Source organism: Crocuta crocuta, unplaced genomic scaffold (assembly GCF_008692635.1).
Source record: "Crocuta crocuta isolate KB4526 unplaced genomic scaffold, BGI_CrCroc_1.0 scaffold216, whole genome shotgun sequence".
In the NCBI taxonomy this organism is placed as follows: Eukaryota; Metazoa; Chordata; class Mammalia; order Carnivora; family Hyaenidae; genus Crocuta; species Crocuta crocuta.
Genome location: NW_027531504.1, coordinates 2,110,107 through 2,123,325, shown reverse-complemented (window position 1 = coordinate 2,123,325; position 13,219 = coordinate 2,110,107). Strand labels below are relative to the sequence as shown.

Sequence of the window (13,219 nt, the reverse complement as noted above, 5' to 3'; positions counted from 1 at the left end):
AATCTTAACAGTTGTGGGCCTATCATTTTTTGAAGAATTGAATTTCTGCATGCGCCAATTTTTTCACATTAAAGAATTTCCATATCAGGGGAACGTGGGTGGCTCAGTCGGTTGAGCAACTGACTCTTGACTTCGGCCCAGGCCATGATCCCAGAGTTGTAGGATCAAGCCCTACATCGCTCAGCGTGGAGCCTGCATGGAATTCTGTCTCTCTCCCTCTGCCCTCTCCCCAATTTGCATGCTCTCTCTCAAATCAAAATATATAAACAAACATTTTTAAAAAAGAATTTCCATATTAATTTTTTTGCCTTAGTTTTTAATTGAAATGAATTCCTTACCGTAAATCTTTTTCAAATGCTTTATTATTGGAATATTGTCCAACATATTCCTTATGCTGTATTTGTTTACTATGGTTACTTTGAAAATTTCCTGCTCTGATTATATATATTTTAATTGGAGTGATTTTGAATATTGTGAATGATAGGTTTTGATCATACCCTTACATTTATTTCACTCATATCCTTTAGAAATACTTCTGATCTCTACTTATTTAAGCTTTCGTTCATATATCTATTTTTATTTTCATTTATTCTTAATGGCATTTGTGATTCAGTATTTGAGTTTGTCATATCAGCCAAAACAATTCTGCTAAATGGCTGCAAGAAAAAGAATAAATCACCTCACTGGCTCTCCTCTTCTCCATCATGCTCAAGTATTTCTTTACTAAATGAGCAAATATCTTTTCATACAAACAGTGAAGAGTTAAGAATGAGTGATTTTACTTAACATTCAGTTTAGTGTAACTTGTAAAAAAGGAATTGACTTTTGATAGAGGACACAAGCAAACTGAAAATAAAATCTAATTTATAATATAGTACTGCCTTTTTGTCTAAATGGTTTCAAATCTTTTAAAACCCAGTTTACTCTTCTTGTGATTTAGTGGTATGTTTTCTTCTAAGAACAAAACATTACCACACATGTTTTATTACACAAGTAGGAAAAAAAGACATTAAGTTGATTTCATATTTCTTAAAATTTTTCTAAGATTCAAATTATCAAATCTGCCAAGACTACACAATAGTATTAGCAACATATATGCTACATTTCAATACTGTACAGTAATGTGCATTTTCCTCCACCCTACAAGAATTCATTAGATATCTAATAGTTGATAAAAACAATCATGCTTACATTTTTGTTTCCTGTTACCTTAATTTTTGTATTTCTCCAAAAAAGGCGGCAAAATATTAAAAAATAAAACCTTATAAGTATTACAGTTTAATGAAGAAATGAGTGTTTTAAAAACATTAGTTACTGATTTCATGTTTCTATATCCTCTGTAAGTCTAGTTTTTAGTATTTTACATTTTCTAAAATAAACTGAAGCCTTAGTTCAAAATTTACTTTCCTTACCATCTCGAGAACGAGTACAAAAATGAGATTTTTGTACTTTAAGGAATTAGGCACTACTGATCCTGTGTATTAGTCCATTTGTCAAAATTGAAAACTATTTCAGCCACTATTCTTTTGGCCTTGTTTCCATGTTGTTTGGCTGATTCCACTGTCAGATCTTCACAGCCACAACACCATATGTTACAATCAAAGCCAGATGACATTCTGGCACTGTAGCAGTTTCATGAAGTGATGTGCTAATTTTCTGTTTTGTGATGGTTTGTGATAAATCAACTACAAATTCAGATACTAAAAATTCTGAAGAAAACACAATCACAAATTTCTCCATTGCCTACCTTTTCCTTTCCCTAAAGACTCAGAGTCTGTCCCTTTAAATAACTACCACCATTTACTTTCTACCTGTGTTCCAGCTCCCCTCAATCCAACACAGAGGAGAAACTTAATACCTAAAAAACATCCTTGATACCTCATCCACTCATTTTATTCTTTCAACAGATTTATTGAGCACCTACTATGTACCAGCCACTGTATGAGGCATAATGAATACAAAGCTGAACATTGACAACAAAAACACAATTCCTGTCCTCATGGGGGTTTACAGTCTAGAGGGTCTACATTAATCAAATAAATACATATGAAATTACAAAAGATGTTCAATGCTAAATAGAGGTACGTGTTTATGTGATAACGGACAACAGTGAATCTTACAACAGTGAATCTTACTGTGTGACCAAAATTAAGGAATGCTTCCCTGAGGAAGTGATGAATAAGCTGAGACCTGAAAGACAAATACGAATTCAACTAGGCAATGCAACAGGGAAAGGTATTTCAAGCCAAAGGAACATGAACAGAGGCTCCTGTGGTGGAAGAAGCACTTTAATTCCCACTTATTCCAGATACTTGAAGTGCAATGAAGTAACAAAGTAACCGGAACACAATGTACAATTATGTGCTAGCCACTGTTTTGTTTGGACATTAACTCTTTTAATACTCAGAATTATACTATAAATGTGGCTCTAATTTAGAGGTCACATAAATATTTCTGTTCTCATCTTAAGAGCAAGAAAAAGCTGTTACAGTAGGGTGAGAATAGGGATGGGGGGAGGGGGTTTGCCTTGATTGAAACTGCATTTCAAAAGACAGTTCTGCCTGCAGTAGAGTGAATCAGAGGAGGCCCAGAGGAGCTGTAGGAAGACCAGTCAGGAGACAATTGCAGTAAAGCAGGTAAAAAGTGCTTATGGTAGTGAGAGAAGTAGTGAGAAGTGGAGAGAAGCAGACAAATATGAGAGATGACAGGACCTGGTAAAGACCTGACGGTGGGGGGGCAGGCGGGGGGTGGGGAGGTAGAGAGAGGAAAGTCTCTAGGAATAGTTCGGGGTTTCTAGTTTGAGAACCAGGATGATGGTGGTACCTTTCACTGAAATAGGAAATGTCTTGATTAGAGTGGAGATTAACAAGAACTTTCAAAGTGGAAGTTATAACTCCTGTTGTGACAAACACCAAACAACTACAATAAAAATCCAGAAAGGAGTTTCTGGTTAATTTTTCCACATATATTTTCATGCAATCACACCTAGCCATTCTTACATGGCTTAAATAAAAATAACACTTCATCACAGTTAATGTCACATAGGTGGGCTTTTGAAATTCTAGGACAAAGTGACATAAGAAAAAAATTCAAGATACCAAGAAAATGTTTTTGATGTACATAAAATTAAAAGGCAAAACACAATTACCATTTTAGCCCCAGATCACTAACATCTCTGCTACAGATTCAGTGCAAAAAAATAAAAATAAAAATAAATAAAATAAAAATATGGCAACTTTTTTTCTACTTTATGGTCATTAAAAAACTCTGGTAAGTTTATCATAGGTTTATTCCTGTATTTCTCACACTGTGAAAAAGGTTAGGGTTAACTTAAACAAAAATTTTCCCACTACCTTCTAAGTAGTTTGAAAAATATACACACATCACACTTGTACAATTAAAATTATTATATTTATCTTAAAAAAACAGATGAAAGTAAGTAAATGATTCCTTTCCCTACCTCTGGCAAAATCTGAGAACTAATGACAAAGGTAAAATAAAAACATATAATTGGGATTTAAATCAAAAGGGTTATTAATTGTGATTTCAGTCAAGTCACTTATTCTTTTTAAGCTGTAGGGTTTGTTTGGTTGGGTTTTTTTTTTTTTTTTTGTGACTTTTAAAATGTGAGTAATACCTACCTCCCAGATTTGTTGTGAGAATTACATGAGATAATGTTTTTCAAAGTGCTTTATGAATTTTAAATCTCTATAAAAATAGTACTCACTATAAATTTTAAAAATTCCAACAAAGCATATAAGAACACTCAAATCCATGTTAATTATCACCTCTACTGTTTACACGCTTCTTGAGAAGGCCAAGTAAACTGAAAAGGAATAAGGAAAGCATTCAACTTCTGTAACACGAAACAATTACACCATAAATTTAAAACTTCTATAGAGCAAATAGGGCAGTCCTGAGAAACTGTCAGCTCTGAAGAGGTTAATGTCCCATCAATCCTGCTTTTCTAGAAGAGACTGCTTTTGTTGAATACCTACAAATCTAAGTACTCTACACTAAAGACATAAGCTATATGTTTTACATCTTTAATTAGACCTTTGCTTTTAACCTAAGACCATTACATAGTTGTAGATTAACATATTTTAAAGATGATTTTTAAAATACTCTGAGGTGAAAAATTAACAATTTAATTCGTTCTTTGCTATATCCTCAGTTCTCACAACAGGGCCTGTATTTTTAAATAATGTCAATGAAAATGGATGTTACAGAATAAAAAAAGGGCAGTATTGTTTTCAGTGAAATCTGAATCATTCCAACACTTAGTGTAAATGAAACATGTATTTTTTTCCTCCAAGTATTCCGATATAGGGATGGCTGTAGACATCATGCCAAATGAGCAAAGCACCATAAGTGTCGTAATGTTGTTTAAAATCTTCAAGTATCTTAAAGAAAGAGTAGTCTGATCTGTTTCATGTTACAGCTTGGATATATTTATGTTTAAGAATGTGAATTTTAAAATAGACCCTACTTAGTTTAATTCTATCAGAAATATATTTTAAATCTTTAAAAACGTTTGTTTCTTAAACACTCATAAACTTTTATTTCATAACGCATGATTTTCTCTCTCACGTTGGTTTCAACCTTAACAAGCCTTAGAAAATAGAATTCAAAATTTACCATTATTCTTATTATAGAAGATAATATTTATATCACAGAGACCTTTAATCAAAACTAGCTTTATAAATACAATATGTGTAAACATCTACCTAATATGTTACTACAAGAATGGTATGAAATTGTTTTATGTATATGAAAACAAAATTATCTGAAAACATTTCCCTCCTTAAATAGAGAAAAGATAAAGAAATAATATAAATAGTATTAATTAAAATTCTTATAGTTACAAATGCTACCAAATTTAGGATAGTTAAATTATTCTTTTACTTCTAACAATAACTGTTTAAAGGAATGTACAAGTAATGCTTTCTAAATCAGTTGGCCATGTACTGTAATGCTTTGCTTTTTTACAGTTTGTGCTTTTTATTTTTACATTTGTACGATCTTTTAGTTGAAAATTATAGCTTATTACAGTTTATTATTCATTTTAAATGATTTCTCTTTCACATTTTCAAGTTACTTTGTAAATTCAGTAGGGTGAGGATTTTCCAGAATTTTCAAACCCAGTCCATATAATTTATTAACTTGATTGGACTTTTTTCACAGTAATTAAACAATTATAGATTTAAGTACATAATTTTAATAACATTTAAAATGTAAGCCTCCTTTTAATTACATTAGCCCTAAAAGCATTTGAATATTTGTAAATAATAGTAAATTATTAACAAATAGTGATAAATAAAATCAGCAATTTGTAGGGACACAATAGCTTTCCATTTTTCTTTTTAAAATGTGCCTATAATGTGATATCAAAATTAGGAAATGACACCTTCTTTCCATTAGGCATGTAATTATTTTACAGTATGTGTTTACTTCCCCGTATCATACCAGTTTAAAAGAGGGTTAAACCCCAAAACACAAAACAACCAAAAGATTGTAATGCCCGTACCTATTTCTAAACTGGCTTTGGAATAGTCACCACTTCATCACATTCTATTTCATTTTATTGTCTTTTCATGAAAAGGAAAGTCTTCCACTATTGGTAACATAGTATTATAAATATAACCTCTGTACTCCAGAGCTATAATTTTAATTTTTGACGGCCATTCCTGCTATTCAACTGTCATCTTCTTTATATGATGAAGAAGAGCATCTTTTTCCAAATGAGCCTCCGCAAGAGCCATTTTAGCCTTGGCCAATTCCTGTTTAAGAAATTCATTTTCTTCCATGAGCTGAAATGATAAATTTGGAAAGTAAGAGAATTTAATCGTTTTCAGAATATAGACTATTTACATAGTATCTGAACGTGTGACACTTGGGATAGTAAGAATACCCAATGCTGGGGAGAGTTGACTTAAGATGAAGCACTGTACAAATCTAATAGTGATTTTGTTTAATTTCAATTCCCCTTGACCTCTCTGTGGTTTTACACACTGCAGACCTCGCTCCTCCTTCCTAGGCCTCAGTTCTTTCATGTTTATCTCTTTCTACCCACAGACTTTTCTTCTTTTCCTCTGCTGTTTAAGAATCCTTAAATGTTACTACTGTGTTAGATTCTATAATTGGTCACCTTGTAACTTGAGTCACTCTCTTAGCTCTCATCTACTCGTATGGCTCATAACTTGATCTAGCATCAAATTTTGTCTTGCACAGGCCCATATTCTGAATATCTCACTAAACATTATCTAGACGGCCAATAGGTCTCTCCTTCATATTAAGACTCAGTTCCAGTACTTGAGCCTCTTCGAACTATTCCCTAACCCTTAACTATGAAGATTTAATGATAAAACTAAGTAAGACTTTTCTCACCTCCAAAACACATTTACACAGATACATTAATACATATATATTTAATTTCAAAAAGTTCTCAAGACTTCTTTGGTTCTAGCTTAAGAATTCCTGCCTTATAAACCAAGCTGGGTATTTCCCTACATTTTTTTTTCAATCTTCAGCATTGCAATTGACATAGTATGTTATGACCATCAATTACACACTTCCATCTTTCCCACTAAACTTCAAGTTTCTTGATAGGGAAGATGTTAATTTTCTATTCCTAGCTCAAAGGTGACACCCAAAAAATTCTGGTGAACAGATAAATGAACTCATTCTTTGGTTCTATCACAGAGAATTAAAATTCTGCTGGATATTTTACTTATGATAACAAAAAACAAGAAGCAACTCAAATGTTAACAAATATTAAGAGGAAGGATTAGAAATGATAGCACAGGGGTGCCTGGGTGGCTCAGTTGGTTGAGCATTTGACTCCTGATTTTGGCTCAGGTCGTGATCCCACAGTTTCATGAGTCTGAGCCCCACTTAGCACAGAGCCTACTTGAGATTTTCCCCTTCTCTCTGCCCCTCCCCCACTTGCACTCTTGCTGTCTCTCTCAAAATAAATAAACTTAAAAAAATGATAGTACATCCACATCCATATTACTCTGCCATTAAAATAAATATGAAGCATATGGAGCAATATGGAAAAATATTTGTTAAACCATGTTAAGTCAAAAATATATATAGCATACACAATAGAATAATTATTTTGAAAAATTATGGGAAAGAGGCTGAGAGGAAAACTTTTTAAAATATATATTGATAGCAATACAGAAAGTTAGAATGCATTAAAGTTGTTTAAAAATATTTTTCCAATGTTCTGAAGTATTATAATACTTTTACAAACTTAATAATAAGACATCAAAAAGAATATACCCTCCAGGAATCTTTTCTAGATTCCAGGAACTGGTTACTCTCCCACATTTACTCCACTATCTTCTCATTAGACTACAACTTTTGTGAAGACTGAGAATGTTCCAATTTTGCTCCCCACCATATCCATGGCATCTAACACAGTGCTTGGGCACATAACAAGTACTCCATAAACATCACTTAAATATGTAAATGAATAATGTTTTAACTTCTTAGTATCTAGTATTTATTTTAATTGCCCAAACTAAATGAGAATAAATTAGTTTTCCCATTACCTGTTCCCTAGTAAACTCAAAGGAGCACCCAGGAAAGTTAACTGACTGAGAAGGCCAAGGAACCTCCGGACTTGTCTGAGTGGCTTGAGTGACACTGTGTTGTTTCTTCACATCATACTCTTCACTGGTAAGCAGCACTGAGTCACTTTTGACTTTTTTTTTCAAATCATTTCCGGTGTTAAGCATCTGAGAATCTGATTGGACAGATAAAATGCTCAGATAACATTGCAAAATGTGATATATATTAAGTTCTATTGTGAAAAACTAATTTTAAGAAATATCTCTCTATTAGTATGAAAACATTATTATTAAATAGAAACACAATTAAGTCAAAAAAGCCAAAAGCTCATTCACTGAAAAGGTGAACAAAATCAACAAAAGTATAGTGAAACTGACAAAAAAAAAAAAAGAAATTACTAGAATCAGAAATTAAGAAGGTAACATTACTATCAACCTTACATAAATAAAATTAAAAGGAATACTATGAACAACTACATGCCAATAAATTAGATTAAGTTGCATGAAACAGAGTAATTCCCCAAAACCCAAACTACGAAAACGGACTTAAAGAAGAAACAGACAATGCAAATACACATATAGCAGTAAAGAGGTTGATCAAGAATCAAAAAACCTACCCCCACAAAGAAAAGCCCGGGCCCTTATGGCTTCAATGGTAAATTATATCAAACATTGAGAGAATAATTAACTACAAATCTTTACAAACTCTTCTAAAAACTGAGGAGTATTTCTCAATTCATTATTGAAGCCAGAGAAAGAAACCACATGAAAACAAAAATCAATATGCTTATATAAATATGAAAATAAAAATCCTCAACAAAACATTAGTAAACTGAAGCCCAATGTATATATAAATAATCATACACCATGGCCAAGTATGATTTATCCCAGGAATGCAAGGCTGATTTAATATCTGAAAACCAATTAATGTAATACATCACATCAATACAACAAAAGCAACATGATCATCTCAATAGATGCAGAAAAACATCTGAAAAAATCAACACTTTCTCATGATAAAAATGCCCTGCAGACTAGGAACAGAAGGAAACTTCCTCAATTTGATAAAGGGCATCTACAAAAAAACCCCCCACAGTTAATATCATACTTAATGGTAAGAGACCAGACATTTTACCTCTGTGATCAGGAATAAGACAGGATATTTGTTCTCACCACTTTCACTCAACATTATCCTACAGGTTCTACCCGATGTAATTAGGCAAACAAACAAAAAAAGTAAAAGAATCCAGATTAGAAAGGAAAAAATAGGGCACCTGTGTGGCTCAGTCAGTTAAGTGTCTGACTCTTGATTTCAGCTCAGGTCATGATCTCACAGTTGTGAGACTGAGCTGGGCATGGAGCCAGTCTAAGATTACCAATTTCCCTTTCCCCTCCCAGCTCATGTGCACATGTGCACTCTNTTTTTTTAAAAAAAAAAAAAAAAAAAAAAAAAAAAGGAAGAAAGAAAACTATCTCTCTATTCACAGATAACATGATCTTGTATATAGAAAAAAAACGTAAAGAATCCACTAAAACACTCTTAGAAAAAATGAATGATCTCAGCAAGGTTGCAGGATATAAAGTCAGTATAAAAAAATCAGTTGTTATTCCAAACACTTGTATTAAAATGAAGAAAACAATTCTATTTAAAATGTCATCAAAAATAAAAATATACTTAGAAATAAATTTAACAAAAAATGTGTAAAACTTATGCTCAGAAAATTCTAAGTTTTCAGTAACCTCTCTGATATCAGTTGTAGCAACAATTTTCTAGATAGGTCTCCTCAGGCATAGTAAATAAAAGCAAAAATAAACTATTGGGACTATATCAAAATATAAAGTTTCCACCCAGCAAAGGAAATAATCAACAAAACTAAAAGGCAACCTATGGAATGGGAGAAGATATTTGCAAATGACATATCTGATAAAGGTTTAGTATCCAAAATATATAAAGTACTGATACAATTCATCACCCCCCCCAAAAAAACAAAAAATCCAATTAAAAATGAGCATAAGACATGAACAGACATTTCTCCAAAGAAAATATCCAGATGCCCTATTCAAAAGACACATGAAAAGATGCCCAACATCATTAATTCATCAATATATGGGAAATGCAAATCAGAACTACAATGAAACATCACCTCACACCTGTCAGAATGGCTAAAATCAAACAAAGAATAAACAACCAGTGTTGGCAAGGATATGGAGAAAAAGTAACCCTTATGCACTATTGGTGGGGATGCAAACCAGTGCAGCCACTATCAAAAACAGTATGGAAGTTCCTCAAAAAGTTAAAAATAGAACTACCCTATGACCTAGTAATTGCACTACAGGATTTTTACCCCCCAAAATACAAAAACACTAATCCAAAGGAATACATGCACCCCTATATTTAGCTCATCATTATTTACAATAGCCAAACTATGGAAGCAGCCCATGTGTCCATGGATAGATGAATGAATAAAGGAAGATGTGGTGTATATATATAATGGAATATTATCAGCCATAAAAAAGAATGAAATCTTGCCATTTGCAATATGGACAGATCTAGAGAATGTAACTGCTAAGCAAAATAAGTCAGAGAAAGACAAATACTATATGATCTCATCCATATGTGGAATTTAAGAAAACAAATGAAAAAGAAAAAGAGAGAGGAGAGAGAGAGACAAACTAAGAGAAAGACTCTTAACTATAGGGAACAAACTGATGGTTACCAGAGGATAGGTTGGGATGGTGGGGAAGGGAGGGAGATGTGATAGGTGAAATAGGTGATGGGGATTAAAGAATATACTTATTATGATGAAAAAACAAACAAACCCAAAACTATAATGGTAAACTACTTCATACTCACTAAGGTGCCTATAATTTAAAAATCAGATATTAATGAGTGTTGGCAAACAAGTGAAGTTGGAAATCTTATACACCACTATTGATAAATACGTAGAATGGTGCAACCACTTTGGAGAACAGTCTGGCAGTTCCTCAAATGGTTAAAAATAGTTAGCATATGTCCCAATAACCTTAAATATATACCCAAATGAAAAACTCATACATACATGTTTATAGCCATATAATTCATAATAACCAAAAAGTAGAAACAACCCAAATGTCCATGCAATGGATGGATAAACAATATTTAGTATGTCGATATAATAAATATCATTTAGCCATACAAAGGAATGAAGCACAAAGCCATACAAAGTGAAAGAAGTTAGTAATAAAAGGCCGTAATACTACATGACTTCACTTATATGAAATGTCCATAATAGGTAAATCTACAGAGACAGAAGTAAAACAGTGGTTACCTAGGGGTGGAGGTGGAATGGGGAGAGACTGCACCATTTGTGAGCATATTAAATACGACTGAATTGTATACTTTAACTGGGTGAATGGTATGGTATGTAAATTATATCTCAAAAATGCTTTTATTAAAAAACAATTTTTATTAAAAAAATTAGGTAATATCTACATCAACTTTTTTTCTTACTTTTGGATCATATATAGTGAAGGCACTTTAGGTTGCATGTGAACAGAAGCCTAACCCAAAACTTGTTTTTAAAATAGGTTGCATGTGAACAGAAGCCTAACCCAAAACTTGTTTTTAAAATAGGTTGCATGTGAACAGAAGCCTAACCCAAAACTTGTTTTTAAAATAGGTTGCATGTGAACAGAAGCCTAACCCAAAACTTGTTTTTAAAAAAGCAAATGTATTTAAAACTAATGTAACACTGTGAGTCAACCATATTTCAATAAAAAACAACAAAAGTTTTTGTAATAAAAAAGGAAATGTATTTGACTCGAACAGGGAGTCCAAGTGATGGTGCTTCAGTCATAGCTGGATATGTGGTTCAGAAGATGTCTTCAGGAGTGTCATTTTAGGAAGGTGATTCTGTATTTCTCAAGTCTATTTCTCTTTTCCTTTGTGTTGGACCAGTCATATGATGGCAAAGGTGGCCTCTAATGACCCCAAACAAATGTGACCCTTTCTCTCTTAGTGTCTTTATCAATTCACAAAAACCTCAATATTTGGATCATGGTCAACTCATAGACCATTCACCGTTTCCTAAAGGCTGGTGTTTTTTTGTTTGTTTGTTTTGCTTTGTTTTTGAGAGAGAGTGTGTGTCCACATGTGCATAAGCGTAAATGGGGGAGGGGCAGAGGGAGAGAATCTCAAGCAGGCTCCATGCCCAATGCAGAGAAGGATTTGAAGATCATGGGACCAGGACCTGAGTAGGACTCTTAACTGATTGAGCCACCCTGACCTCCCCACCAAAGGCTAAAGTCTTTTGATGGGTCAAGCTGGGTCCTACTCCCACTTTTACGATAGGGTCACATGATTGTCAGGTCCACCAAAATAACATGAAATGAGTTAACCACAATTTGCTAAATCAAATTATATTGAGTGGACTAAAGAGTAATATCTGCTCAATATAATTTTTCCCTTTGAAAAGATTCCAAGAATGGGATATCTAAGGTCAAAGAACAGAAACATTTTTAATTTAAAAAAATTTTATGTTTTTTAGTTTATTTTTGAGAGAGAGAGAGAGATAGCATGAGCAGTGGTGGGAGAGAGTGAGGGAGACACAGAATCTGAAGACAGTCTCCAGGCTCTGAGCTAGAGGTCAGCACAGAACCCACAAACTGTGAGATCATGAGCTAAGCTAAAGTAACAGAAACATTTCTTAAAGCTTTTGTTCATATTGCCAAATTACTCTCCATGATGACTCTATCAATTTTACTCCCATTCTATATATATAAAAATGAAATAGTTCTATTTACATGGTTAGGTGCCATCAAGTTGAGTTTTGGTCTGTTCTTTGCTTCATTTTATTATAGCAGTCTCATATCAGAAAATACTTTCTATAATACTATCTTGCAACAATTATGTTTTTAGTAATATAACTAGAAAAAAACTATAAAAACTGTTGTGTTGGCTCAGACTAGCACACCACTCAGCTTGGTACTGACTATAAGAGAAACCTCAAATACTATGCCACAGGAGAGCCAAGTCCTCTACTCTCTAATAACACCTCTACTTGATTAGTAACTTATACTTTCAGTTTCATACTTTTAAAGGAGTAAAACTTCTTTTTAATTGAGACCTATCAGAGAATGCTAATATGAACTAAAAATGAGTTACACTGACTATAGTTAGGATAATCGAGAACCCAGGACTTCCTCTACTTAGCTTATATCTCACTACTCATGGGATACTAAGAATAGTGAAAATTCTGATTTACTGAAATTCCCCATTTATTTCAATCACTGGGAGACAGATGAAGAGAGAAAGGGGAAGGAGAGAGAAAGAGGAGGAGAGAGACAAATGGGGAGAGGGAAAGAAGGGATGAGGCAGAAAAGGAGGGTGGAGAAAGAGATGGAGAGTGGACGGGTGAGGAGGATGGGAAGAGAAGAAGAGCCATGCACAGGGTAAGGGGAAATAGCGAGGGAGAGAGCTAAGTAGGGAAGAGGAGGTAGGAAGTGAAAAGGAAGAGATAAAAGGAAGAGAATGGGAGGGAAGGCAGGAGGAAGAAGGTAAAAAGATGAAAGGGACTGGTAAAAGATGGGAAGAGAGAGCAACTGTGAATGAAAGAGGCGACTAGAATCTGTTAGAGTAGAAAGATCTATTTCCTTTATTTATT

General features: G+C 33.4%; 1 protein-coding gene across 2 annotated transcripts in view; it reads right to left on the bottom strand.

The window, feature by feature from the left end:
- Positions 1-1,877: 1,877 nt before the first annotated feature.
- BLTP3B (bridge-like lipid transfer protein family member 3B) overlaps positions 1,878-13,219 on the bottom strand; it is a 106,409-nt gene continuing 95,067 nt past the window's right edge. For both annotated transcript variants that reach the window (XM_077772308.1, XM_077772309.1), the window contains 2 exons: positions 7,560-7,753; positions 1,878-5,810 (listed from right to left, as the gene is read on the bottom strand). In XM_077772308.1, coding sequence (XP_077628434.1) covers positions 5,691-5,810; positions 7,560-7,753 — 314 coding nt within the window. In that variant the 3' untranslated portion in view covers positions 1,878-5,690. The remainder of the gene's footprint in view (positions 5,811-7,559; positions 7,754-13,219) is intronic.